The following is a 23,821-nucleotide window of genomic DNA, read 5'->3' as shown; positions in this document are numbered from 1 at the left end:
CATGCACAAGGGAGTCATCATCTTCAAACCTTGTTCCACGAAGAGAGTCTTTCAGTTTCCCAAAGAGATGATAGTCATATGGAGCCAGGTCAGGACTGTAAGGCAGGTGTTTCAGTGTTGTCCATCCAAGTTTTGTGATCGCATCCATGATTTTTTGACTGACATGTGGCCATGCATTGTCATGCAACAGCAAAACATCCTGCTTTTGCCGATGTGGTCGAAGACGACTCAGTCGGGCTTGAAGTTTTTTCAGTGTCATCACATATGCATCAGAATTTATGGTGGTTCCACTTGGCATGATGTCCACAAGCAAGAGTCCTTCGGAATCGAAAAACACTGCAGCCACAACTTTTCCAGCAGAAGGTGTGGTTTTGAATTTTTTTTTTTCCTTGGGTGAATTTGCATGATGCCACTCCATTGATTGCTTCTTCGTCTCTGGTGGAAAAATGATGGAGCCACGTTTCATCACCTGCCACAATTCTTCCAAGAAATTCATCTCCACCGTTCTCGTACTGTTCCAAAAGTTCGCTGCATACAAGTTTTCTTGTTTTTTTGTGAGCCACTGTCAACATCCTGGGAACCCACCTGGCGCAAATCTTTTTTAACGCCAACACTTTCAGTATTCTGCAAACATTTCCTTCCCCTATCCCAAAGTAGTGTGACAATTCATTCACTGTGATGCATCTGTCAGCAGTCACCAATTCGTTAACTCTCTGCACATTGTCTGGAATGTGTGCAGTACGAGGACTGCCACTGCGATGACAGTCCTCAATATTGCCATGCCCGCTTTCAGCATGTAACCTGCTTGCCCACCGACTAACTGTACTGCGATCTACACCTTTTTCAACATCCTTTGGATGTTTCACATTGACTCATTCTATGACAGCACGTTGCTTCTGACGAATGTAAAGTGTAGCAGCCATCTTGAAGACATGCTGTGACAGCAGCACTCACGGGAAAAGGTTGAACTAAATTTGAAAACAAGCAGGAAGGATATATCTACACACTGTTAAACGTTCACACATGCAGAATGAAAACTGTATTTTTACAAAAATAGTGTGCATTTCTTTTGGAGTGACCCTCGTGTAATTGTAGTTCACGGGCTGCTTTGTTTCTCATTTTGTAGACGTAATTTGGATCACCCACCAGAACAATAGTGTCATGATCATTTGATGATTTCACTTCATTTGACTTGTCCATGTTCCTTAGTTCAGACAGACACTGGGTTTCACACAACCGTACACTTTCATATCTGATTTTAGGTCCAGTCTGGAAGCTCTATCATGGCTATGATTGTCACTTACAAGTAGCACTTTCCTAGTCACAATTCCTGTCATATTTTGAGGAGGAGGTCTGACTGCTTTCATTTTATATTATTAATAACAACTTTTTTTACTTCTGCAGTCGATATTGACTGGACAATACACTTTAAGGTAGGTATATCGGCTGCAATTTCAGTTCCTTTCTTTGATTTATTTTCTTGTAATGAGGAAATTTTCAGTTCAGTTTCATTCACATAGCACTTTTCTTCTTTGCGTGTTTCACAAACACTGTCAAGTGCACCATCTGTAACCAAAAGATCTTGAAGTAGTTGTGTAATAAAGTTTAAATTTTCGTGACAGATTTTCCATTAGAAAATCATAACAGGAGATGAAATTTGGGATATGGCTGTTATGATGAAACAAGGGTGTAGTTATTGCAGTCGGTGGGCAAAAGATGATGTCCAAAAAAATGCATGTATTAGTCAAATGAAGTGAAATTATTAAATGATTGTGACACTTTTGACTGCAAAGGCAGTGTTTATCAGTAACTTGCACTATCTGTTCGGGGTAAAGAAGGAAGTCTACTAGGAAATTTTATTGTGTTTGAGGTGTGGTGTGTAAGGCCCAGATTGCTGGAAAAACGAGACTTGGGTATGTTGCCGCATGACAATACACCAACTAACTAAAGCATCCATCTTTCTCATATATCTGGGAAAACATCATACTTCTGTTGTTCCCCTTACACCCTATTGTGTGGACCTAGCTCCAGGAGACTTTTCCTGTTTCCCAAATTTAAAACCACATCGAAAGGACATCGTTTCCAAACTATTGAGGAGAAACAGGACAATGTCACAAGAGAACTATGTCGCATCCCAGAAAATTCATTCCAGCAGATCTTCCAAAAATGGAAGAAACAGTGGTAGTAGTGTATTGTCAGTGGAAGGGACTAGTTTGAGGGGTACAGTGCTTAAAATGTAGTACAGTGAACAGTATGCATGTTGCAAGTGAAGTTGGGTCTCTTTTTGAGTGCACCTTATGTATTAGATGGCCATTTATGCAGTAAAAAGTACTGTATCATCCTCTCTAGCAAGTAAACAAAGTTCCTATCCTAAATTTGATATTCGGTAACAATTAATAACATGAAAAAATGAAATTAGCAGAATCAGTTGCCTTTAAGTGAAACTTCATAAGTATTAATAGTTGTGACTAATAGTCAAATAAAACTTTTCCCTATGAAAACTGTACATACACACCATGTGGATGAAAATCGTTTATGATGCGTATTTGAAAAGGTGACACTGTGTTCGTAAAATCTGGCTGCTAAATATTGCCAAAGATGAATTTACAAGGGACTAAATAAAATAAATGTTCAAATTATGGCACAAAAACTATAACAGAAAATTAAGATTTTTTGTGGCTACTGCTGAACATATATGACTGAAGTAAGCAAGTTAAGTTAAGTCTGAGAAATTGAGGTAAATATGTTACAGTAAAATGTGCATATTGTGTTGAAATATGTTACAGTAAAATGTGCATATTGTGTTGAATGATTAACTAGAAATGTACTTGAAGATCTAAGTGTAAAACTAATTGAGCAGTTGGTGCTGCATACTAGTACAGATTTGCAGTATAACAAAAATAATAAGTACGAAAAGAAGAGAAAAGAAATAAATTTTACTCTGGCAGTAAACTATGAAGATCTTTATCCACTGTAGAGAAAAAGTTATTTGTTGTCAGTGTCCTCTTACATGTGATTACATTTTTGAAAATAAAATATGCTAAAAGAAAACTCTGTATAAAACGGCACAAGTGTTGCACATAAGTTATCTGGACGTTGATTGTGTGCTAAATTTTATGCGTGCAGTGTATACTCCATGATTCTTCACGCTGCATCTGAACTACATACAAATGATAGGTACAAATGCTTTTTGCTGTATTTTCATTATGCATTGTAATTAATCACTTATGATCTGTTGAACACACACATTGTATTTATGGAAGACATTTGGTGACCACAAGTTTCCAAATCATATGCAGGAAAAGTTGAATTGTGTGCTAGAATGATAAAATTGCATCTTAAGTAAGTTTTCATGTCAACCACACCATTCAGAACCACTTGTGAACAACCAGATTACATAATGAGCACCTACCAACTCAAACATAGATTTTGCGGGCACTGGCTTACTAGCAACAAATGTAATCCTTAGTTCAATCGTGTTGAAACCCCCGCTCTTCTGATTGGATAGTCCAGTATTGTTGTTCATCCAACATGAGAGCCAATTTGTCTCGGCCAACTTCACCTCAGGCAAAACTGAATATAGTTATGAGATAGCTGCATTTAAGGAGTAAATGGCTATTGGAAGTGCAAGACATCCTAGCTTTGTCCCCAAGCAGTGAGAAGTACACCTGTCTCAAGTAAGCATTTGTAACACACTTGTTGCAGTCTGAAGCTAAGCGACTTGAAAAATTGCTCTATACTGATGAACTTGACGGCATACTGTCTCAACTACTTTGTTGTCTTCTCAAGCTCCAAGGCAACACAGTTAATGATGATGATCTGTAGAATATATGAGCTCCAGCACCAAAGAGAAATTGTAGCTTGCCAGAATACTCCATTAAATGTCTGTCTCTGCAGGAAGATAGTTGCCATTGTGATGCACGTGTGGAGTGTTATATTTGTAGGGCAACAATTTGCTTAAACAGTTCAATTTCTTGTTCTTGCTGTACTTCTAGAGAAGTCTGAGTTCTGGCAGAGGCAGTTGCAACACCTGTCAGTGGATACATATCAACTACAGAAGTCAGAAGATTAAGCAAGAGTGTCAAGGTTAACACCGCAAACTGACTTTTCTTTGCATCCACAGGCATACCATGTGTGACAGGTGGAGCTAGTTGTTATTGCCCTGAAAATAACAATGGGATGAAGAAACTGAAGACATGGCAGTATTGAATGTAAACAGTTTTCAAAGATGTGTGTTGCAACATAGATACTGTGGTGAAGATACTGATGTGGAGGACAAGATGCCGGTTGAACATGACTGGCGAAGAGGCAAGTCATTATGTATCTTTGCACCTCTTTTTTTTGTAAGTTGAAGTGTAGATGAATAATGAAATGACTTCTATGTCATCAATATGAGCATTGTAAAACATTGGAAAAAATTTTAGAAACTGTGAAATGTACAAAGAAATTTTTGTAGCAGACCGAAAACTTTTTACGATACGTCCAAACGTGTACCCTGAATAGGTTTCAGAATTTGCCAGAGGTATAAATATTTTTCTCCACCAGTTCACTGTTACACCAAAAGTCAAGGTTGTGTATTCAAGCTCTACTTTTGTGATTTAATATTGTCCTAATTCCGTTCTAAAGCCAAATAACTGTTTTTTCCCACAAAAAATATATTTCATCATTATTTGTAACTACTGTATGCCAACTATTTTGTGAAACAAAATTATGTACAAATGAAGAGCAAAGAAGAAAAAATGTGAGTTTATTGCATCATAAATTCATTTTAGGAAGATTCTAAAAATAAAATAAAAAATCAACTCCTTAGATGCAGGTTGTATGATACACAGCAAGATAAATTAGGAAATTATTCAGAGTTTTATAAGTGAGAGAGGAAGTGCATGGTACAGAATTGCCCATTTTAACTGCAGATAATGGTGCAGTTCAAATATCATCATTTGTGCCCTTGTGTTTGCTGTATAGCTGACCCATGCCCTAGTGTGACATATTTTGTACACAATCCTTATTAAGTAGGTTTATATCTTTTCACCTGGGTGCAACTTAGGGTATTTGTGAAATGTGAGAAGAAATTGATTCATGTTAACATTTGTGAAAATTATAAATTGAGAAAGAATGGTCCAAATGAATACAAACTTGAAAAGTGTATAGGTAGCACCACGTCACACTTCTTTGTGCGGTCAGATAGATTAATGTCTGGTGTCAAAGGGTGCAATATCAGCATGTGAGTTAGTTTGAATATGGCTGAATGAATAGCTGACAGGAAGTAGGTTTGCCGTATCATGACATTTCAGCTTGTGCAGAGCATACTACTATACTTTGATGTGTTTGTGGAACCAGCTGATAGACAAATGTCATATGCAGTAACAAGCAGCTACTGCATTACAGAATGTGATTGCAGTTTGGGTGATCATCATCTAGTCTTACGGCTGTAATGAATTGAGGCACCTTTCGGGCAAAATATTTATTGAGGATGTACACTCAAATATATATAGCCAGTTACAAATAACAGTGTGTCTCATTATACAAAAGCTATTACAGATATTGGCAAATTGCCTGACCCACTGACTGAGCAAGCTTATCTCAACAACCTGTGACTTGTTTCTTCACTGCAAATTGCTTTCTTTCAAAGATATTCCATATGCAGCCTTCTGTCTGGGGTTGTTTATGTTATTAACTATGATATGTCCTTGACATATAGCAATAATAGAACTATGCATTTCACAAAGTTTTCATAATATCATATTTCCCAATCAATAAAATTATAACAGAGTAAGTGGAGTGTATACTGATGTCCTTAGATCCCTAACAAAGAACAGGCAATAATTCAAGGAGATTCCAGTGCTAAAATAGCAGATACTACCCAAGATGAACACCTACAATCTGTGTTTGGACCTTATGGTCTAGGCGAGAGAAATGACTGAGGCGGGTACTTACTGTGTGAGTAATGACTTGAATGTAGATTTAGAAACAATGCTGACTTCATCGTAATGCGAAGACATTAGAAGACTTCAGTCTTGGATTGCAAGACTTTCCCTGGAGCTGATTGTGGAAGTGATCACAATCTTCTATCCATGAAAATGTGGATTAAGCACCAGTCCACCAACAAGAGTGGAAGACTCACAAACAAGGAAGCTTTTAGGGAATTTGGTAGACCAAAACTCAACATCAGTCTTGATAAGGATGCGCCAGCATTTTGAGCATGAGACCAAATGAAGGAGGTAGTCTGTTCATCACTTCCTAGCTCATCACTTCCAACATCAGAACAGCCTAAATGTGCAAAACATCCTTGGATATCACAATCCACACTTAAACCTAAACTGAGCGAGGTGGCGCAGTGGTTAGACACTGGACTCGCATTCGGGAGGACGACGGTTCAATCCCGCGTCCGGCCATCCTGATTTAGGTTTTCCGTGATTTCCCTAACTCGCTCCAGGCAAATGCCGGGATGGTTCCTTTCAAAGGGCACGGCCGACTTCCTTCCCCATCCTTCCCTAATCTGATGAGACCGATGACCTCGCTGTCTGGTCTCCTTCCCCCAACAAACCAACCAACCAACTTAAACCTAATAGAAGAGAGAAGAAAACTGGTATCCAACGCCACCCAGGATCAGGACAGATGTAAGAATCTTAACAAAAAAATACAGTGGAATTGCAGCAAGGACAGTTCACGCTTAATTAACAGTATCTGTGATGAGATGGAATGTCGTAATCACAGTCAAGTACTTGTTTTCTTATAGAAACTCAACAGCATCCCCAATGAATTCAATCCTCATACACTGATGGTAGATCATGAAATAGACCACCCTATCAGAGACAAGGGAGACACTGTTGCGAAGTGGGAACAGTTGTGTGAAAAGTTGTATTGTGGGATTAACAACAGTATGCAAACTTCAGCAGTTGAGCAACTTGCATTGGAATTTAGTCTTACACAGTAAAATAGAGAAAACAGTTCAACATCTGGACTATAAATCCCCTGGTCTAGGCACTACATCTGGTGAGATGTCAAATAAATGGGGCAGGAAGTTTTTGATGTGCTGCATTCAATATTTGCAAGAATATGGGAAACTGGAGAGGGGCCAGAAGATTAGTTGAAATCTCTCTTCGTCCCCTACAAGAAAGGATCAATCAGAAACTGCTCCAACTACCAAACTATTGCACTCATGTCTCACACAAGCAAAATTTTGCTGTACATCTTGAACCAGCATTTGAAGCCATACATTCAGCTTCACATATGCACAGGACAAGCAGATTTTGTTGAAGGAAATGCAGCTCGTGAACAGTTTCCCAACATATGACAAATTGTGAATAAATCATGAGAGTTGTCTATAATACTTTTAATTATTCTTGAAACCTTTCTTGTTGGATTAATAACAGAACCAATAATGGAAAGTTATTGATTGTTCGTGTCTTCATCTTCTTCCTTGATTATAGGAAAGTATTTGACTGTTTCGTCTGTGAAAAGTTGTGGCAGATGCTTGCACCACACTTGAAAGGCACTGATCAGAAGTATGTACAGTAATCATCTTGCGACTGTGAAGTCAAGTGCTGGCACATCTTATTCTCTTCAGTTTATCAAAAGGTGTGAGACATTGTTGTGTTCTAAAGTCCCAACTGTACAAAAACTATGGAGAACATGTAAGTAGCAATGCACTAGGTTCGTTAGTGCCGTTGCCAGAGAGCGCCAGATGACAGGCGTCACGGCGCTTTCGCAGCTACGATGTCGTAGGGAGCCCATATGTCCGTACGTGTAAAACATTAAAAGATCTTACATTATGTCATAAAAGAAACAAGACATCAGAGGATACTTCAAGAGCATCGGAATTTCGTGATCCATACTAAAATGTGCACATTTAAAGGACATATTTAAAGTGCACATTCATATGTCCAGATTCCCAGTGAAGTAGGCCACAATCTGATATTAAGCTTTTCAATGTAAAACTTCCTGGCAGATTAAAACTGTGTGCCCGACCGAGACTCGAACTCGGGACCTTTGCCTTTCGCGGGCAGGTGCTCTACCAACTGAGCTACCGAAGCACGACTCACGTCCGGTACCCACAGCTTCACTTCTGCCAGTATCTCGTCTCCTACCTTCCAAACTTTACAGAAGCTCTTCTGCGAACCATGCAGAACTAGCACTCCTGAAAGAAAGGATATAGCGGAGACATGGCTTAGCCACAGCCTAGGGGATGTTTCCAGAATGAGATTTTCACTCTGCAGCGGAGTGTGCGCTGATATGAAACTTCCTGGCAGATTAAAACTGTGTGCCCGACCGAGACTCGAACTCGGGACCTTTGCCTTTCGCGGGCAGGTGCTCTACCAACTGAGCTACCGAAGCACGACTCACGTCCGGTACCCACAGCTTCACTTCTGCCAGTATCTCGTCTCCTACCTTCCAAACTTTACAGAAGCTCTTCTGCGAACCATGCAGAACTAGCACTCCTGAAAGAAAGGATATAGCGGAGACATGGCTTAGCCACAGCCTGGGGGATGTTTCCAGAATGAGATTTTCACTCTGCAGCGGAGTGTGCGCTGATATGAAACTTCCTGGCAGATTAAAACTGTGTGCCCGACCGAGACTCGAACTCGGGACCTTTGCCTTTCGCGGGCAGGTGCTCTACCAACTGAGCTACCGAAGCACGACTCACGTCCGGTACCCACAGCTTCACTTCTGCCAGTATCTCGTCTCCTACCTTCCAAACTTTACAGAAGCTCTTCTGCGAACCATGCAGAACTAGCACTCCTGAAAGAAAGGCAAAGAAAGGCAAAGGTCCCGAGTTCGAGTCTCGGTCGGGCACACAGTTTTAATCTGCCAGGAAGTTTCATATCAGCGCACACTCCGCTGCAGAGTGAAAATCTCATTCTGGAAACATCCCCCAGGCTGTGGCTAAGCCATGTCTCCGCTATATCCTTTCTTTCAGGAGTGCTAGTTCTGCATGGTTCGCAGAAGAGCTTCTGTAAAGTTTGGAAGGTAGGAGACGAGATACTGGCAGAAGTGAAGCTGTGGGTACCGGACGTGAGTCGTGCTTCGGTAGCTCAGTTGGTAGAGCACCTGCCCGCGAAAGGCAAAGGTCCCGAGTTCGAGTCTCGGTCGGGCACACAGTTTTAATCTGCCAGGAAGTTTCATATCAGCGCACACTCCGCTGCAGAGTGAAAATCTCATTCTGGAAACATCCCCCAGGCTGTGGCTAAGCCATGTCTCCGCTATATCCTTTCTTTCAGGAGTGCTAGTTCTGCATGGTTCGCAGAAGAGCTTCTGTAAAGTTTGGAAGGTAGGAGACGAGATACTGGCAGAAGTGAAGCTGTGGGTACCGGACGTGAGTCGTGCTTCGGTAGCTCAGTTGGTAGAGCACCTGCCCGCGAAAGGCAAAGGTCCCGAGTTCGAGTCTCGGTCGGGCACACAGTTTTAATCTGCCAGGAAGTTTCATATCAGCGCACACTCCGCTGCAGAGTGAAAATCTCATTCTGGAAACATCCCCCAGGCTGTGGCTAAACCATGTCTTCGCTATATCCTTTCTTTCAGGAGTGCTAGTTCTGCATGGTTCGCAGAAGAGCTTCTGTAAAGTTTGGAAGGTAGGAGACGAGATACTGGCAGAAGTGAAGCTGTGGGTACCGGACGTGAGTCGTGCTTCGGTAGCTCACTTTTCAATGTAGTTTTTGGGATGTAAATTTTCTTGGAGTACCAGTACTATGTTATCTCATGTTTGGTTCTTTATTATGGCATAATGCCATACGTACTAGAAGTTGAAAACGTGCACTTGAAATGCAGCAACCAGTGTGTGGAATTAAACCCTTCCGTTCAAATAATTCGAATAGGTCGCAGGAAAATATTCCAAATGGTGGTTTGAAAAGCATTGTTATCAAAGTAAATTTCCTTTTACGCAAGTTGAACTATGTGCGAGAATGTACGATGAATTTCTTAAATCATAGAGCGTTTGGCTCTCATTTAAAAATCAACTCTTTGATGACGAGCCATTTAGATGAATTTCGAGCCCAGAAGATCAGACATTTATGTCGTTATTAAAAATTTTACTGGCACATTTGTGTGATACATCTTACATTTTAATACGCGCATAAAAGACCAACATTATATGTGAAAACCGAGCGTCTCTTGCAGCGTATTAATCTTATAGATCAATATTATATGTGGAAGCTTTGCTATTCGTGTAGCAACACTATGTATGTTAATTTAAGCTATTAACTTTCCCTGTTTGTGTGTTTGTGCTACTTAACAGTGATGTTGCTATTGGCTGACTACATCACGTGTCCTCAGCTCTGAATACCTGCTGTCATCGGCTGGCGAGATCACGTGACATGAGCTATGCCTGGCTTACAAAAGCGCATTGCATACTCGATTTCAATGCTTCGGAAAGTAACATGCGGTGTTTGGTGGAATTCGAATTTATACTTTCGTAATACAAAAATATGCAGCGTACATGTTGCTGCTCATCTAAGATCTTTCCAAAACGTGTTTTTTTTCCCCTGTGTTTCGTTTTCTAAAGTGCCAGGAATTTCTACGCCCGTATATAAAACCCTAACCATTCAAAGGACCGATAAGTTATACAGTTCTGAGAGAAAATATACTGTCAGTTAACGGGGGAAAAGTATGTTTTCATCTGGGAGAAAGTGTATTTTTAACCGGGAAACCCGGGATTTTTTTTTTCCTTGTCCGCGTATTCACCCTGTATATTAATCAGGTCTTTACAGCATTACCAGTGATCTTTGGCAGGTTCACAAAATAGGGACCATTGTAGCCTGCAGTTTGGGGTGCAGTTATTGATGTTTCATGAAAATGACCTTAAAAGTGATCAGACCATTATTTTTCTGAAACAAAAATACTTGATACTAAAAAGTTGTTCTATTCATTTCCTTTAATTATGAAACTGTATAATGAAATCTTTCCTAAGGATCACAAGAAAATTTCATTGCAAGAGTTCTTCACAAATCTTTTTCTCATTTTCTAAAAAAGTGCACTAAACTCTCACTAATCCAGGCCTCGGTAGTCTGGCCTCTCAGTAATCTGGCCAACATCCGAAATGTCCCACAACAATGAATTACTATGTGCAACAATGTTAGTGAATTACAATGTTATACGTATTTGAAAGTCGGGCATTCTTTACAGTTCAGTATGTCGTCTTCTAGAAGAAAACACTTTACGCTAGGCTTCAGGCTGAAACTCAAAATTTTAGATAAGTTGAACCCAGGTTTTTTGCAGAAAGCCATTGCGACTGAGTACAATGTTGGATGAGCAACTGTTTATGACATCAAAAAGAAAGTTGTTATTGCAGAATTTGCGACCCAAAATGATAGTCTTCCTAATGATCCAACTCCCCAAGACACTATCCAAATTGAACCCTGCCTGGAACAGTTCCGTCCTCCGTCACAGCGGGACCCACCTCCTCTTCCTCAAAATCACCCCCTCCAAACCTTCCAGGAATTTCTGACTTCCAGCCTTGCCTCTCAATCCTTCTTAAAAAACCTTAATCCTACTCCCAACATCACCACTGCTGAAGCCCAAGCTATCTGTGATCTGAAGGCTGACCGTTCCATCATCATTCTTCCGGCGGACAAGGGTTCCACGGCAGTGGCACTTGATAGTTGGGAGTATGTGGTTGAGGGACTGCGTCAGCTTTCAGACAACATCAAATACAAAGTTTGCCAAGGCAATCCCATTCATGATGTCCAGGCGGAGCTTCAAGGAATCCTCAGAACCTTAGGCCCCCTACAAAACCTTTCACCTGACTCCATCAACCTCCTGACCCCACCGACACCCCGCACCCCTACCTTCTTCCTAAAATTCACAAACCCAATCATCCCGGCCACCCCATTGTAGCTGGTTACCAAGCCCCCACAGAATGTATCTCTGCCTACGTAGATCAACACCTTCAACCCATTACATGCAGTCTCCCATCCTTCATCAAAGACACTAACCACTTTCTCGAATGCCTAGAATCCTTACCCAGTCTGTTACTCCGGGAAACCATCCTTCTAACCATTGATGCCACTTCCTTATACACAAATATTCCGCACGTCCATGGCCTCGCTGCGATGGAGCACTTCCTTTCACGACGATCACTTGCCACCCTACCTAAAACCTCTTTCCTCATTACCTTAGCCAGCTTCATCCTGACCCACAACTTCTTCACTTTTGAAGGCCAGAGATACCAACAATTAAAGGGAACAGCCATGGGTACCAGGATGGCCCCCTCGTACGCCAACCTATTCATGGGTCGCTTAGAGGAAGCCTTCTTGGTTACCCAGGCCTGCAAACCCAAAGTTTGGTACAGATTTATTGATGACGTCTTCATGATCTTTACTCACAGTGAAGAAGAACTCCAGAATTTCCTCTCCAACCTCAACTCCTTTGGTTCCATCAGATTCACCTGGTCCTGCTCCAAATCCCATGCCACTTTCCTTGACGTTGATCTCCATCTTCCACTGGCCTGCTTCACACGCCCGTCCACATCAAACCCACCAACAAGCAACAGTACCTCCATTATGACAGCTGCCACCCATTCCACATCAAACGGTCCCTTCCCTACAGCCTAGGACTTCGTGGCAAACGAATCTGCTCCAGTCCGGAATCCCTGAACCATTACGCCAACAACCTGAAAACAGCTTTCGCATCCCGCAACTACCCTCCCAACCTGGTACAGAAGCAAATTACCAGAGCCACTTCCTCATCCCCTCACACAGAACCTCCCACAGAAGAACCCCAAAAGTGCCCCACTTGTGACAGGATACTTTCTGGGACTGGATCAGACTCTGAATGTGGCTCTCCAGCAGGGACACGACCTCCTCAAATCCTGCCCTGAAATGAGATCCATCCTTCATGAAATCCTCCACACTCCACCAAGAGTGTCTTTCCGCCGTCTACTTAACCTTTGTAACCTCTTAGTTCATCCCTATGAAATCCCCAAACCACCTTCCCTACCCTCTGGCTCCTACCCTTGTAACCGCCCCCTGGTGTAAAACCTGTCCCATGCACCCTCCCACCACCACCTACTCCAGTCCTGTAACCCGGAAGGTGTACACGATCAAAGGCAGAGCCACGTGTGAAAGCACCCACGTGATTTACCAACTGACCTGCCTACACTGTGAAGCACCCACGTGATTTACCAACTGACCTGCCTACACTGTGAAGCTTTCTATGTGTGAATGACCAGCACCAAACTGTCCATTCGCATGAATGGACACAGGCAGACAGTGTTTGTTGGTAATGAGGATCACCCTGTGGCTAAACATGCCTTGGTGCACGGCCAGCACATCTTGGCACAGTGTTACACCGTCCGGGTTATCTGGATACTTCCCACTAACACCAACCTGTCAGAACTCCGGAGATGGGAACTTGCGCTTCAGTATATCCTCTCTTCTCGTTATCCGCCAGGCCTCAACCTCCGCTAATTTCAAGTTGACGCCGCTCATACCTTACCTGTCTTTCAACAACATCTTTGCCTCTTTACTTCCACCTCGACTGACATCTCTGCCCAAACTCTTTGCCTTTACAAATGTCTGCTTGTGTCTGTGTATGTGCGGATGGATATGTGTGTATGCGCAAGTGTATACCTGTCCTTTTTTCCCCCTAAGGTAAGCCTTCCCGCTCCCGGGATTGGAATGACTCCTTACCCTCTCCCTTAAAACCCGCATCCTTTTGTCTTTCCCTCTCCTTCCCTCTTTCCTGATGAGGCAACAGTTTGTTGCGAAAGCTTGAATTTTGTGTGTTTGTTTGTGTGTCTATCGACGTGCCAGCGCTTTCGTTTGGTAAGTCACATCATCTTTGTTTTTAGATATATTTTTCCCATGTGGAATGTTTCCCTCTATTAATTCAGATCATTAATTTGAACACAACAAATACGTTATATATATGATGATGATGTGACTTACCATACGAAAGCGCTGGCAGGTCGATAGAAACACAAACAGACACATACATACACACAAAATTCTAGCTTTCGCAACCAATGGTTGCATCGTCAGGAAAGAGGGAAGGAGAGGGAAAAACGAAAGGATGTGGGTTTTAAGGGAGAGGGTAAGTAGTCATTCCAATCCCGGGAGCGGAAAGACTTACCTTAGGGGGAAAAAATGACAGGTATACACTCGCGCTCACACACACACATATCCATCCGCACATACACAGACACAAGCAGACATATTTTTAAATATATTTTTCCCGCGTGGAATGTTTCCCTTTTTATATATATATATATATATATATATATATATATATAGGAGTTTTAACAGTTATGTGGCATTATCTTCTAAAACATGACTAGGGAAAGTCACCTTCATTGAACTGCCATGTGGGACTTGCGTTACAGTGTGGGAAAGTTTATTCAACATAAAAGCAGGAATCATTGTTTATTTTGCAAGCGTTTATGGTCATTTCTTGAGTCTGATACTTGCTTTGTTTAGTTATATTTTAAATTTCAGTATACAGATCTCATTTAGCTTGTAACAACTTAATAATTACTGTATACCTCATGACAGTTATCTATTGGCAAATCTGTTTTCTCATAATCATATGGTTGGTGGGTTGTTAAGCTTTATGTAATGGGTGAGAAAATACGGCAGCTGTTGTGTTTGCTTTTCACAGTTGTCGGGTGTCTGTTGCAGATGGGGTGAGAGCGACCGGCTAGCGTAGGCTAGTGTTCCCTCGCCAACACACCCCATGCTTTTGACGGAAGGTACATTGTCATCCTACTCACATATCACACATTAAAAAAAAAAACACTATCGGACACACCCCACTAAAATGAGAATACAGAAAACACATGTAAAAAGTTGAACTCTCATAATTTGTTTCAACTGTTTCAGAGGGGCTGTAGTGACACTGTTTTTTATTTTACAGTTCCAGTTTCATAGCAAGCCTTGGTAGTGCAGTAGCATCAACACCAATTGATGTTGTACGTGTAAGTATTTTCCATATTGTATCTCCTGAACTGTGTGTTATTTGGGTTCAACAGGGAAAGAAGGGGAAAAAAGAGAAACATCATGAAAATATGTTTTACTTTTCAAGTAAAAAAAAATTGAGAAGTAACTGAGTGACAAATAACTTCCATTACTTTCAACTTTGCAACTTTAATAATATTATATATGAAGCTACTATTTACTTGTGATGTAAACTTCATGATGAAGTCAACTTTTCTTTTAAAAATTTTGTTTCTTTTATGTATCTTTTTATGATCTGGAAACACATATCGCTTCAGTTTCTTGATTTTAGTTATTTATTTATTGTAGGTGCATAAGCTTGCTACCTCCCAAAAAGCGGATCATTTGCAGCTTTTGAGTTGAACATCTTTGTGTTGAATGTTAAAATAATTTCATTTTTGTGCCGCTGCAAAGCATCTGTCTGAAGGAACTTATCGCTCAAATCAAATCTTGTGTAAAGTATTCTTATTTCAATAGAAACAAACTGTAGTCTCATCATTGTGCCTCATAGTTCAATGCATTGATCATTTTTATTCTGAGTCAAAAGACTAATTATGATTGAATAAGGATTAGGTGACAGACAGGAATTGTTTACCATAAATTAATTAATTCTGTTTTATAAGCAGTCCTATCTTCCAGAAAAAAAGTTTTTGCTAAGGATGACAACACACAGAACAGGACACTATAACTTAAGCTTTCAGAAGCTAAATTTAGTCCATTCTCCCCTTTCCAGTTAATATTAAATTCAAATATTTCAAGAACAAATATCAAAACAATATGTTTAAGAAGTGATGGTAGATAAAAGGGTACATTTTTGTACATTCAGTGCTTAAAACTGTATCACAGTGCTTTTAAATGCTGCTATGTACTTTTTGTATTCCAGAAACCTTGAGAAAAGAGTTTAGTGACTTAAAGAGAATGGGGCTTCCATTACGGCAAAGAACAAAACTAGATCAGCCACTTCACACACTGTTTGCTATAAAATACTAGTTGTGTTTCAAGGTCATGTAATTATTCTAAGTATACTTCTGTTGATTTGAAGTGAAAGGATTTACAGGAAGTTTTGCTTCGTTAGGAGAAAGAGTAGGATAGGGAGATGATGAGTGGGTTTTGTACGGTAGGAGACAATGTAATGTTAGATTTCATAAACCACCATCTCGCAATAGTGACATAATTTTTATCATTTTTTATTAAAGTGAGATTCTAAATTACTGTTAATTACATTTTTATCAGAGCATGCTTAGGTGTAACACAGTGTTATAGCATAGTTCGAACAGTGCGCCACATGGATTCTTAGCATTGTTTTACATGTGTCCCTCATGACTGCCTTTGGCCATGGGACATCTGGTATTGCTGAGTGAATATGTAATTAGTATTTCTGTATCATTAAAAATTATTGTAATGGTATTTCTTTCAGTCAGATTATTGCATGCTTTGTCAGTATAAAGGAAACGGTACTGCTCACATTACTAAAGCACTGTAGTTGTGTGACAATTGTTTTTTGGCTGTGAATTATGTCCTGAGACTAGGATCAATCTCTTCAGACCCATTTACTAAATATCACTTTGTGATGTCTCCTACAAAGTATGTCTAATTTGTGTTGACACATGCTTTTATTCATTTCTCTTCTTTTTGTCTTCCCTCCCTTTTTTTCCCTCCTTCATTGCTCAAAACATTTCTGACATTAATAATATTCTTCTCGGGTATGCAGCCAGATCATAACGTCTTCGTGACACAATATTTCCGCGGTCCAACTGGCCGCCATCTTCAGGTGAGAGTGCTGTGTTTCGATCGTCTGAATAAAATTTTTTTTTAATTTTTGACAGCGATATCTCGATTTCGCCTATTTCCACCACTGGCGGTGCGGTATGTTTACTGCGCTAGAGGGCAGTTACGGCACCTTCTCGCGCACGCGTTGTGGGTCTTCTGCGGCCTATATAGGGGCCGCAGCTTGCGCTAGGAAGTCAGTTCCGGCGAGATCGTGCACCAGCACTCTCAACTGAAGATGGCGGCCAGTTGGACCGCGGAAATATTGTGTCATGAAGACGTTATGATCCGGCTGCATACCCGAGAAGAATATTATCAATTATTACACCGGGAAAGCCTGCGTAGCCACATTTCTGACATTGTTTTCCAAGGAGCCATACAAGAACACTTTTGTTTTCCCTTCTGTAATGTAAACCTATGTATTCAGACAGTTTTATTTCTTATTTGTCAAAGTAGCACATAGCAGTACTAAGTTCCTTTTAATGCACTGTGTTAAAAAAAACTTAGTTTAATAAATGTCATATAGCTGAAATATGAATTACTAAATATGCTACTATAGAAGTAGGGGCTGGGAAGTGCCCAACAGCTTTCACTTTTATGAAATCTTGCTTGCTGATGACAATACTTCCTCTATTACCACAATATTGCCTATACTGTTTTCATGCTTAAGTCACAGGAGGAGCATATAAAAATTGCTGATGATTACCTGTTGATCTACAACAATAATGAAACTTCGTGTCAAACTAGGACTCATTCCTGGCAGACTTTGACTCAAACCTGGACCCTTTCCCTTTTCATGACTGACCCTCACATTTTATTCCTGCTAATACCTCTCCCCTATCTTCCAAACTCCACAGAAGTTCTCCTGCATACCTTGTGGGACTAGTATTCCTGGAAGAAAGGACATACGTGAGAAATTACTTACTCACAGCTTAAAGTAATGTCTCCAGAATGTAAACAACAGTAAAATAACAATGTCTGTTGGTCTACAAGAACAATATCTTTGCCCTTATTTAAGTATGTGCAGCTACAATCAGACAATAATTCCATCTTTTTCTCCAGCAGAAGCAGCAGCAGCAACATCAAAAACAAAAAAAAAAATCATCAACAACAGCAATGATGTCAACATGTGTATCTCCAACTGTATACTATAAGCAATCGAATACCAGTGTCAAAACGTCAAACATCCATTTTTAAGTTGTGGCACGTGCCCTGTGATACAGCTTAATGTTAAACTCAAACACAAAGTTTAGACAAAGTTGACAACTATCTTAAACATCACAGAGAATCATAGGACTGACTCTACAAGGCTCAATCCTTGGACCTTTGGCTGATTAAACCAACTCTTAATGAACAAGCACCAACTTGCAGCCCAAGTTATAACTTATTACATCCTAAGTTATAACAATGTCTAAATATTATGATACTACCAAATTAATTACAGAAAGAAGTAATGTCTAAAACCAACTTTTGTTTATATCAGCATGAAAAATGGAACTTATCTAATCAGATTATTTGCATGTTTGGATTGCAGACTAATCACAACTTTTTTTTCTCTCTCTCAGACAAGGCTGATGAACCAGAGGAAACTTAAAGCTGTAACCCGTGATACCAAATCTGTTCGCATATATACTGGCAGTATTGATTGCCTTGTCCAGGTATGGATTTGAAAGTTGGCTATGTGTTTTATGGTTTGTTAATATATATTGAGGTGTCAAAGTGAATAGAACCTTTGTTTTTGTTTATGAGGGGGTACCCAAAAGAAACTTAACTAATATTTTCGTGGCAGAGTTTTTGTAGTACTGTGTTTTGCCACTAGGAGCCCATAGAGCGAACATTCCAGAGTCAATAAGCTGAATAAGATCAGGACTAGTTTCAGCAGAGTATATAGTGGCAACTGTTTTGTATGATTCTCATTTTACAAATGGCAATTTTTGTGAACTGCAAGCAGTGGTTAAAGTCTGCCTTTTGCTCAGAAAAAGAGGAACTGAAACTGTTGAAATGTTAAAAAAGGAGTGCAAGGATGATGCTATGGGGCAAACTCAAGTGTTTGAGAGGCTTTCTCGTTTCAGAAATGGGGAAACATCAATTGATGACAAATCTCCGTCTTGTCATTCTTCCATGGCTCGAATACATGAAAATGTTGAAAACATTCGTGCAATCATCAATGAAGTTCGACGGCAGACCATTAAAGAAATTGTAGAGCTGTCAAGAGCGACTTGGGAGTTCAGTAGAGCGAATTGTGACAGAAGCTTTAGGAGTGAAAAAAGGTAGTTATCAAATTTGTGTTACAACTGCTGACTGCTGAACAAAAACAAGAATACATGGAAGTGTGCTGTGCTTTGAAAGAAGAGTCCCAGAATGATCCAAACTTTTTTTCAGAAATTATCACTGATAACGAAACTTGGTTCTGCAATTAAGATCCTGAAGCAAATAAAGAATCAAGCCAGTGGAAGACCTGAAGTTTGCGTCACCCCAAGAAAGCTCATCAGGTGAAATCGGACATTAAAAAAAATGCTGATTTGTTTCTTCAATGTGGGAGGAGTCGTCCATTCAGAGTGTTTTCCACAGGGTCAGACAATCAACCAGGCTTTCTTCTTGGAAGTTTTGAAAATATTGTACAACAGTGTGCAGCGGCCTGATTTGTGGCAGTAGGGTGACTGGTTATTCCATCATGACAATGGCCCTCTTCCCACAGCCCTATATGTGTGATGGTTCTTGACCAAAATTTTATGACCCCTGTTCCTTACCTGAGCTTGCTCTGTGTAACTTTTATTTTGTTTCCTAGAGTGAAAAGGGTGGAGGGGGGAGGTGCTGTTTAGCATCACTAAAGATGAAATTAAACAATGTTTTGGAAAATGGAACAAAAGATTGGACAAGTTATTAGTGCAAATGGAGAGTACTTTGAAGGATATTGAAGGTTTGAAATTAAAATGTGAATAAAGTTGGAATTTTTTTTCTTTTGGATGCCCCCTTATGTGACTGAATCAAACGGAAAAATTTTCAAGTAAAATTATGAGACAGAATAGCTGTTCAGTACTTAACGCCAGGAGGTAAAAATTTTAGTACTGCCAAGTGACATACAAATATACATGAAACTGTCATAACTATTAGAAGTTATAGTTCCAAAGGCTGCAATAGTTTTGTGTAATTTTCTATGTGTGTATGGGCAGTACAATAAGCTTCACGTTCTGAAGATTAGTGATGGACAACAATTCTGTCTCATAATTTTATAATTTTCTGAAGCGAACTTTCCTTTTATTCGGATATTTAAGTAGTATCAGTTCATTCACCTACATTTATTTTTATATTTGCTAGATTTTATCTTTCAGTGATTCGATTAATTCTAACCTGTGGTAATTTATAATCAGATCATTGAACTAATATCATGTAAATTTAATCTTGGCTCAGTTAACCGAGTAAGCTTGAATAAAATAATTTTGGGTGTTAAGCCACGTCATTTTAAAGCAACTAAATATGTGACATTTTGATCGACTTGCTGTGGTTAACTGCTGGATACTAATGAATGTCTTCCCATTGGAGGATTCAAAGAGATGTTGCTATGGAGGGGAATGGCAGTACAGTAATCTGGTGGCTACTTAGATGGCAGCTGTAGTAGGTGATTGGTAGGAAGTAGCATACTGGCAGGCTATTGCCTGTGGCCCTCCCTTAAGTAATTGGTAGATAACTCTCATCGGTGAATGGTAGGCAATAGCAAAACGGCAGCTAGTATCCAGCAGCAAAGCATTTTCATGCAGTGAAGCATTAAGGCCACATGGCAAATCTCTCGTGACAGCTGTTTATATTGCTTAACCTGGGTCAAATGGTGCTGCTGGCTGGCGCGAAAACATGTGGATACTAGAATCGCTGGAAGACGGGCAACAGGTAACCTACATTCATCCAGGGAGGATGGCTGTGACATACCTACGGCCTGGCTACCAGTGATTCTAACCTTGCCAGCTGTGTGAGTTCATTAGCCAACAGCACCACTTAACAACATAAACAGTGAAAGAGTTGCTGTGTGGACTTAATGCTTCACAGCAGAAAAACATTACCTCATGGATATTAGCTGCTGATTTGCTATTGCCCACCATTTCCCACAGTGTTGTGTGTTGTACACGACTGAGCATTGAACTGAGGAATTTTGATTGGGAAAAATGTAATGGCTGTATTATTCATTTGTGTACATGAGATAGCAGACAGACAGAACTGCTTCCTGATTTCTTACATAAGTGTCAAACTATTAGCAGTGCCTGCATATTTTGTAAGGGAGTCAATAACTTTTCAACCCAGGAATGTTGCACTGAAATTTGTTTTTCATGGATCAGAGTCCATAAAGAGGAAACTGAAAATTACATTGTGACTCTGTAACTTTGATATAAAGCATAACCTTAGTAAGTGTAGTGGTTGCAAGAGAGCATATGTGTAGAAAAATGTATTTTGTAATTGAAATTTGGATTGAAATCATAATGAAGTATTTCAATACTTACCATATGCAATGGTTTTTAAACTTTGCTGTAAAATTGCTGCAGGTAAGGTCTTCCCAGCATTTCTGGCAATGTTATTTTTCATAAGTAATTTGCATATGTTAGAAAGAAATGATTTTATTCTTCTTTTGTTATGTTGTTTCAGACAGTGAAGAATGAAGGATTTCTTGCCTTATACAAAGGCTTTATTCCCACATGGGTTCGAATGGGGCCCTGGAATATCATATTCTTTGTAACTTATGAACAGCTGAAGCACTTGTACTGAGGAGCATTCTACTCATGTCGTTTACAGCATTTACCAAACACAATACTTATTATTTATTTTACACTGTTCTTTTAAGTATTTTGCTTGTAGAACACAGCCCAAAGGTTCATATTTTTAAGAGTGGTCAAAGCATTGTGTTTGTTGCATTTTCAGATTGTGCTATTTATGTAGTCAAAGCTTTAATTTGTGGCAGTGAATCTCACTTTTCATTTTCCATTTTTGTCATTGTTTTTGAAGAAGTTATCCTTTCTTGTTAAAGGAAACATACAGATGACTAAAAAATAAATAAAAATACAGTATTTAATACACACATCTGAAATCTATGTTCAAAGAAATGACATACATCAAGAAACAGCAGGTTTCAAAGTCAGAAGAGTCAGTTTCTAATCATTGTACAATGTTTCATAGAAAAAGTATTATGCACAGTATTCCTGTAAAGTGACGGACCTTTACATTTAATGTGTAGTACTGTTCCAGATATTCTAATGAATCACCTGAGAATTGGGAATTCTATGTTTGGATTAACTATGTTTATTAGTACTTAAGTTAGGCCTTATAATGAGGTCCAGTATCTGTTGACAAAAGAGGAACTGTGATATGTCAAAAATTGTATTGCGTAGATACTTTTTTTAATTCCATTGTAACATCAAATTGGTTGCATTTGAACAGAATTTTGTTTCAATATTGTTATACGCTTTTGATAAAAAAATTTCATTTCACGGAATTACACTAAATATAACATTTAAAAAAACTTTTTTATTTAACTTATAACAGTGCGTATTTATACTGTTTTCTTACTTTGAAGACTGAAAAATTTCAAGTAGTGTTCAGAGCATTAGATGCTCTTGACTATTCTTGTGTAGCAACTGCTGGTCAGTTTGCCTTAAGTGATGTGACTCATTTCCAAAGATTTAAAGAACAAGTGGCAGACAAAGAATGACACTTAAGTGTTGCAATCATTGTTCACAACTGATTGGATATAAAGGTTCCTTCAATTGCATAAATACTGTTATCCATCAATTATTCTAAATTTCATGAAAGGTAAACAGTGGTGTAATTTTGAGTACTTTTCCAGAAATACTCTTATATTGGTCAGTCCCAGTACTGTCAAGTTCAGTCATGTATCAATGAATTTGAATATTGGCAGCTTATTTACATAATCAATAGTTTCAGAAAAAAAGGTAGGCAAGAAACTGTCAAAATGTAACTGTTAAATTTCTGTAATCAGAGTGCACAGTGGTATTTGTGAATCAGTTTTGAATTGGGTTTTACAATTTAAAAATTGACTTGAAGAAGAAGTGGATCCCTAAAAGATATGTTACTACTAGTGGCATGAGCAAAAATTTGGACAAATGCCACTGAACAAAATTATGTATTAACATAAAACCTCCATTTATACTCCACCCCTTCATTCTTGCTCAGATTCACATTTGTTCAAACATACTTACACTTACAAAGGTACTCTACTCTAATTCTATACAGAATGCAGAAATTTATTGTGCACTTTTTATGACATTGGTGTAACATCCAGTACAGCATACCAATCAATACTGTTCTCTACTCTATTATTGATTCTAGTACTTTTATCCACTATGGGAATCAAATTTTGACTTCTGTCTATAGGGATAAATTATACAGAATCTAACTGGTTCAGGATTCTGTGTCTTGGCCCCTTTCCCTCCCTCCCTCCCTCCCTCCCTCCCTCCCTCCCTCCCTCCCTCCCTCTTCCTGTTGGACACACATGTTGATTAAAGTTTTCAGACTGTCTGTCAGTGAAGCTCCAATACAAATCTGGTTCTGAACTGTCCCTTCAATGCACATTTAAATTTTTGTTTAATTTTTTCTTACTTCATATTGATAATATTTTACAATATTAGTTGGAATATGTCATCTCTTGCCTAAACTCTACTTTCTGCAGTTAGCTGCTTAGTTTTTTCTTTGTTGAACTGTATGTGTACTTTGTTTGCAGCTATATTAAGTTATTCTAAGAACTGAATACTGTAAAGTGCCTGTGTGAGACCATATATGTGCATAGTGTCAGATATCAGCATATGAATATGAAAAAGAGCGTTGCCTTTCTAATAATCATCCTGCTTAACTGGATGAATAGCAGTTTCAAACTAAGTCACTATTTAAGAACTGTTGGGATACAAAAACGTTCTATAGTATCTATGCATCCACTCCAGCTGGTTTGTTTTGATAGTAACTAGATATTGCGTATTTTTGTTTAAGTCACTTTCAGTATGTTTCTCCTTTTCTTCCTGTAGAGTGGATATTTATAATACAGTATTATGTTGATTATTGAAGTAATTCTTAACTTACCTAGTCAAGTTGTTCAATTCACCTTAAGTACAGATTGAAGATGTAACTTGCCA

The 23,821-nt window shown here is 39.3% G+C and overlaps 1 protein-coding gene across 1 annotated transcript in view; it reads left to right on the top strand.

The window, feature by feature from the left end:
- Positions 1-23,113, top strand: part of LOC124596200 (mitochondrial uncoupling protein Bmcp) — a 109,750-nt gene extending 86,637 nt beyond the window's left edge. Inside the window, exons 6-8 of the mRNA XM_047135245.1 lie at positions 14,848-14,908; positions 18,260-18,352; positions 21,327-23,113. Of these exons, the coding sequence (XP_046991201.1) occupies positions 14,848-14,908; positions 18,260-18,352; positions 21,327-21,446 (274 nt within the window). The 3' untranslated portion in view covers positions 21,447-23,113. The remainder of the gene's footprint in view (positions 1-14,847; positions 14,909-18,259; positions 18,353-21,326) is intronic.
- The last annotated feature ends 708 nt before the right edge of the window (positions 23,114-23,821 follow it).

The sequence above is a fragment of the Schistocerca americana genome, chromosome 2 (assembly GCF_021461395.2).
Source record: "Schistocerca americana isolate TAMUIC-IGC-003095 chromosome 2, iqSchAmer2.1, whole genome shotgun sequence".
Taxonomy (NCBI): Eukaryota; Metazoa; Arthropoda; class Insecta; order Orthoptera; family Acrididae; genus Schistocerca; species Schistocerca americana.
This window is presented reverse-complemented; position numbering and strand designations above follow the sequence as displayed.